The sequence below is a fragment of the Conger conger genome, chromosome 10, assembly GCF_963514075.1.
Source record: "Conger conger chromosome 10, fConCon1.1, whole genome shotgun sequence".
Lineage (NCBI taxonomy): Eukaryota > Metazoa > Chordata > Actinopteri > Anguilliformes > Congridae > Conger > Conger conger.
This window is the reverse complement of record NC_083769.1, coordinates 21322156-21328283: the sequence shown is the minus strand read 5'-3', so window position 1 is coordinate 21328283 and position 6128 is coordinate 21322156. Positions and strand designations below refer to the sequence as shown.

The following is a 6128-nucleotide window of genomic DNA, read 5'->3' as shown; positions in this document are numbered from 1 at the left end:
GAAATTTCGTAAACACGACAAAAAAGCAGACAGTTTAGTGAATGAGTTCAATACATCAGCATTAGCATACATGTGGTGTCCTTCAAACACATTGAATATTCACAGCTTCAAAGGATCTTGGGTAGGGCATCTACCATTACATTGTTTTTAGCTTTTTGAAGGCCAGCATTTGGAAAAGACAAACTTAAAGCCTGGGTCACATCAAGAGCCACTTAGTGGAGACATGGAGAACTACAGACAGCCCTCAGATGCTGTGGTCTGGCAGCATGGTGAGAACTGAATGGACCTGGATCTGTATGACTGCATGATTTTACTACTCCACCCTTCCCTTAGGGTCCCACTGTTCTTCAACCCTGTCCCCCACCTCCTACCCCCAGGAGAGCTGGAACCTGTCTGTCTATGCTGGCTCTTCGTTAGTCTCACAGGATGGGCAGATCCTCATAGCAGCAGCATGTAAATGAGGTGGGTGGGGCCAGCGAAAGATGAAAGGTAAGGCTCTGACCCCCCTCCTAGAACCAGAGAGATTTAAAGTGGGCACCCTCATGGACCTATCACTAAGAGGGGTTTGATTGTCCTCTGTGAGCTGTCTTGCTCTCTTCTCTTGCCGCTCAAAGTGAACAGCAGCTTTCTCATCTTCTCCTTTTGATACCGGCACCAGACTCACACAATGAATACTGCTGGCTACAGTACCATGAGCAGTGGTGTTTTAGGACACACTAGTGCTGCCTCGAGGAACTACACCAGCGCGTCCTACGCTGGAAAGAGCTCATCCTACTCTGGCAGGCAGATGGCCATGGCTGGGAGTAACGGCGGGTACGCGATGAGAATGGGCAGTGGGGTGGGAGTCGCAGGGGCAGTCGGAGGCTTCGGCCGCAGCGCTGTCAGCGGATACGGTGGTGCATCGTATGGGAACGCTGGTTTAGGTGGGGTGGTAGGGGTAAGAGGCCCTGGGCTTCTTGCCTCTGGGTTGGGTAGCTCTGGGTTTACTGGCACCGGATTCACTGGCTCCGGATTCGGTGGCACCGGATTCAGTGGCCCCGGATTCGGTGTCCCCGGGTTGAGAGCCCCCTTATTCGGTGCCCCCGGGTTGAAAGGTGTCAGGTCCGGTGGCCCCGGGTTTGGTGTCCCTGGGTTAGGTGGCCCCGGGTTTAAAGGCCCCGGGTTCGGTGGCCCCGGCTTCAGCCCCATGGGTGGTGTCCCGGGCATGTTCGTGCCTCCAATTTCTGCCGTTCAACTTGACCCCGGTCTGCTCGTGCCCCTTGATTTGTCTGTGGACCCCACCGTCAATGTCATCCGCAGCCAGGAGAAGGAAGACATCAAGATCCTGAACAACCGCTTCGCTAGCTTCATCGGAAAGGTTAGTCCAGCTATAGTGACATAAATACTAATTTTACAGCTATTGACTGGAAATACTGAGAGGGTAGAATATAAAAGATAAAGCATCATAAATAAATGGGAAAGAAAGTAATATTAACTAACAAGTACACTCGGTGACCACTTTAGGTAAACCTGTACACCAGCTTGCAACTAAGCATGCAGATGTGGTCAAGAGGTTCAGACCAAATGTCAGAATGGAGAATAAATGTGATCTAAGTGACTTTGACTGTGAAATGATTGTTGGTGCCAGGCAGGGTGGTTAGAGTATCTCAGAGACTGCTGATCGCCTGGGATTTTCACACACAACAATCTCTAGAGTTTGTAGAGAAAAAACAAAAAGAACATCCAATGAGTAGCAGTTCTGTGGGCAGAAACGCCTTGTTAATGAGAGAGGTCAGTTGAGAAGGGCCAGACTGGTCGAAGCTGACAGGAAGGTCACAGTAACACAAAATCCATGCATTACAACAGTGGTATGTAGAAAAGCATATCTGAACATGCAACAAATCAAACCTCTAATTGGCTACAGCAGCAGAAGTCTAAAAAAGTCTAATAAATACAGAAAAGTACTCGCTGAGTGTATAAACTACCATTGCCCTAGAGCCTTTTTTATGCAAAAGACCCTGAAGTTATGCTTTGCTAACCAAATGCTTAATGGTTATCTCTGGACTCTGTATCTGGGGGGAGGTTGGAGTGAAGCTATGGGAGTTTGCAAATACTTGAATTTTCCAGATTACTCCTTTTTGAGGGAGTGACTCAAGTCCAATTCTAATGAGAAATTTTATTTTTAAGATGAATTGAAAAATAATGGCCTATTCCTATGGCCAAAAACAGAGGCAGAAAATATCCTGATGTTGAGTAAAAGCTGTAGATCTGTTTTTTCAAAATGTATTTGTCCATTTGGCCCTTGTAGGTACGTACCCTGGAGCAGCAGAACAAGTTGCTAGAGACCAAGTGGATCTTGCTCCAGGAACAGACCATCACTCGCTCCAACATTGACACTATGTACGAGGCCTATATCACAAACATACGCAGGCAGATCGACAGTATAACCAGTGAGAGAGTGAAGCTAGACGCAGAGCTGAAGAACATGCACAATGTGGTGGAAGAGTACAAGACCAGGTGAGTGGAAAAGTTCTCTTCAACAACACAACTTCCTGTCCAATGTTTGCCAACTTCTGCTATATCTGGTCTTTGAGCATTAACCTCCTCTGGTGAAAGGCCAATCTTTTCAAATGATTGCCAACAGAATGCATGCCATTAATCAAGCAAAACTCAAAACAAATGTCATGCTTCTGCAGATACGAAGAGGAAATAAACAGAAGAGCGACAGTGGAAAATGAATTTATCCTGATCAAGAAAGTAAGTAGTAATCCGATTAAATAGTTTTGCAAGGGACACTGCTGGTACAAAATAATCAATGTCATGTAAACCTTTCTCCGTCCCTGCTGTCCCCCAAACCTCTGTGAACATCAATCAACTTTTCTGCTCTCTCAGGATGTTGACATTTCCTACATGACCAAAGTAGACTTGGAGTCAAAGGTTGACGCTCTTCAGGACCAGATTAGCTTCCTCAGGGCTGTCTATGACGAGGTCAGTTCACTTGTGGACTTACAAATTACAAATCAAAATGGTACTCTATTCAATAGTTTTTTAGAACTTTATCTCATTAAGCATTATCCCTTTATCCCTATGCATTGTAATTAGTTTACACTTCATTTATCTAATCCCTGAGCCACCTCTCTCTCCCTCCAGGAGCTAAATGAGCTGCAGTCCCAGATCAAGGACACGTGTGCGTGTGTGAAGATGGACACCACCCGCACTCTTGATATGGAGGCAATTGTGTGCGAAGTGCGTGCGCAGTATAACGAAATTGCCCAGCGCAGTCGTGAAACTACTGAGGCATGGTACCAGGCGAAGGTGAGAGGTAGTTAGTAGATCCTGTTGTGGAATCTCTGAACTGATCTGCCTTTCTCTCTTGGCAGTCTAAAGCTTTGTGAAGTGCACTAGGTTCCTGAAGATTGTGACACATTCCACTTCTTTCTCCCATCCGTAAAGTTTGATCAGATGCAGACCACTGCAGGAAGATTTACTGAGGACCTCAAGACCACTAAAGCAGAGATGGCAGAGATGACTCGCACAGTCACCCGTCTACAGACTGAGATCGAGTCCACTAAAGTGCACGTAAGAAAGAAAAAAACATTTATATGACAAATTTAAATTGCTGAAGCTATAGATAACCATTGCTAAAAGTACATCCATCTTCAATGAGTTGACAAGTCTGAAATGAGGATAGGAATCAAACTGTGAACGGGACTCAGATTTCCTTTATTCACTTTACAAAAGAACACAAGCCTGCAGGTCCAAATCTCAGATGTGACAGTCCGTGGGGAAGAGGAGATTGCCGAGGCTAAGGTCCGCTTCAAGGACCTGGAAGATGCCCTGCAGAAAGCGAAGCTGAGCATGGCCCAACAGGTGTGTGAGTACCAGGAGCTGATGAACGTCAAGCTGGCCCTGGACATCGAGATCGCCACCTACAGGAAGCTGCTGGAAGGAGAAGAGTGCAGGTGAGCAGGGAACCAGACAGAAGCTAGGATACCATGGCAAAAGAGATGTTAATCTCAGTGGGGCTTCCCTGCTGAAACAAGGATCATTATATTGTTTAAAGCATTTGGTGTTGAGTGACATGAAGCACATTTGACATTAAACTCAAAGAGTACAAGTTCTAAAAAGTATTTTCAAATCTTTCCAAAGACTGTCCAGCGGGGGATCGCTTGCTACCGTTCTTGTTCAGACTAATGGTGGAGGTGAGTCCTCTTCATTCTTAATGACCTGAATCAATGGATTTGTATTAACTAAGTCTGTACACTGCTGATTGAAACGGCTCATTCTTCAGATTACAAATATTACACCTGTGGACTGCTATAATTTGGAGAGCATTCTTCAATGCAACAGACCATTTTTACTAAGCACGTGATTTAGGATGCATTATGTATGTTCTTTCTTTAACCAAAGGAAAATATGTTTCCTGATTAAAAAGTAAAAACACGTGGAGTGTAGTGCTAATTTCAGGTTGGCCCAGGGGTTTAGAATGGTGGCATTTAACAGGTTTCACCCACATCTGTGTACATAGAGCCATACAACATGTCCACCATTGGAGGTGGACTTGGAGGCGTCGGTAGCGGCAGCATGACCATGATGGCTGGAGGCGTAGGCGTAGGCGGACTGGTTGGAGCCGGCCGCTACAGCATGGGCACTGCGGCAAGCACAAGTGCTTTTGCAGGCAAAGGTCTTTCCGCCATGTCACACGGCTATGGCAGGACCAAAATGACCTTGGGCGGAGCAAGCATGGGCATGAGTGCAGCCGGTATGGGTGCAGTCGGTATGAGTGCAGCCGGTAGTGCAGTCGGTATGAGTGCAGTCGGTATGGGTGCAGCCAGTATGGGTGCAGCCGGTATGACCAGATTCTTGTAAAGACAGGACCCACCAGCCATCTCCTCCCCTCCTTGCACCTACCTGTCTTAACCTCTCCATGCACATCAATAACTGCCCTAACTTAATCTGGCCCAACCTACACAAAGAGAAACAGGGCATCTATTGATTCAAACATGTCGTGTTCCAAACAACTTAATGGCCTTCCAACATGAGTATTGCAATATATATTCAAGGAAGAAAGAAACAATAAAAAATTGAATTTCAGATTTGTTAAAAGCAGCAGAATAAAAATAAATACACTCTGTTGTGAGAAATATTATCTTTCTGTTGGTCTTTTGTGTCTTTTTTCCTTCATAAACAGCCCTCCATCAACATGACTAATTTAAAATGCATAAAAAGATGCTAAAAAGAAAAACCTGATGACTCAGTGCAGCTGTTAAATCGCTTCTTCTGAGAAGCTGAGTGAGAAAGATACAGCCCTATTTACATCCTCCAAGAGGAGGACCAGCAGTGCCATGGGCATATTTCAACATTTGAATGTTGAATTTGCTTCTTAGTGTAGCTATGCACACTTAATGCAACTACAGTAAAAACATGACTTTAAATAGAGCTATAAACAGGTTTTACAGGTTGTAAGAACAATTTGTACACCATGAGTTGTCAAACCCCAGTCCTGGAGGAACACAGAGTCTATAGTCAATGAATGACTTAAATGAATCACTTGTGCTGAAACCATCAACGGAAGCACACCAAAAACCAGCAGATATGGTGCCACTCCAGGACTGGAGTGTGACGTCCCTGCTGTACACAGTGTGGTCACACACTGTGGACATCTCTAGTTACAATGTAATCACACAGGTATTATGATGAAAGTCTTCAGCCCATTGTAAAAGAGGTAGGAACACTTCTAGGAGCATTTCAATTGCTGATTCCCAGAAAGAAACCATAGATTATGTAATGCTCACAAATTGCAAAAGAGCTGTCAGCAAAATCAAAAATCAAAAACCGTCACGGTTATCACACCTTATACCATCATGATCATTGTCATACCTCTATCAGCTGTTGATGGGTGGGCACAGACGGGTCTGGCAGGGGTGTAACAGCTCTAGCTCCAGCCAGGGGACAATCCATGGGCCGCATTTAAATGCAGAGTCGTATCAGGCCATTCCGTAATGTCTCAATCCACTCGTCCGCCAGCAGTAGGGTAGATGTGAGCGAGGTTATATTTGTCCACTGTCTCTCGAAGGACAGATATGACCTGAAGCACAGGACTACAGCATCTGGCAGGGAGGGAGGGGACTGCTCCACCCTGGCACTCG

General features: G+C 45.6%; 1 protein-coding gene across 1 annotated transcript; it reads left to right on the top strand.

The window, feature by feature from the left end:
- The first annotated feature begins 520 nt into the window (after window positions 1-520).
- On the top strand, window positions 521-5128 carry LOC133138925 (keratin, type II cytoskeletal 8-like). The gene is made up of 9 exons (XM_061258069.1): window positions 521-1357; window positions 2288-2496; window positions 2676-2736; window positions 2872-2967; window positions 3130-3294; window positions 3433-3558; window positions 3721-3941; window positions 4129-4181; window positions 4508-5128. Exons 1-9 carry the CDS (start codon window positions 668-670, stop codon window positions 4846-4848), a joined length of 1962 nt encoding a protein of 653 aa, XP_061114053.1. The 5' UTR covers window positions 521-667; the 3' UTR covers window positions 4849-5128.
- Window positions 5129-6128: the final 1000 nt, after the last annotated feature.

Bases quoted from the DNA above. Each gene is read 5' to 3' on its own strand.
- LOC133138925 (XM_061258069.1), top strand. From the start codon at position 668: ATGAATACTGCTGGCTACAGTACCATGAGCAGTGGTGTTTTAGGACAC. The intron at 2,968-3,129 runs GTCAGTTCACTT...CTCTCCCTCCAG, and splicing joins TCAGGGCTGTCTATGACGAG to GAGCTAAATGAGCTGCAGTC. The intron at 4,182-4,507 runs GTGAGTCCTCTT...CTGTGTACATAG, and splicing joins TGTTCAGACTAATGGTGGAG to AGCCATACAACATGTCCACC.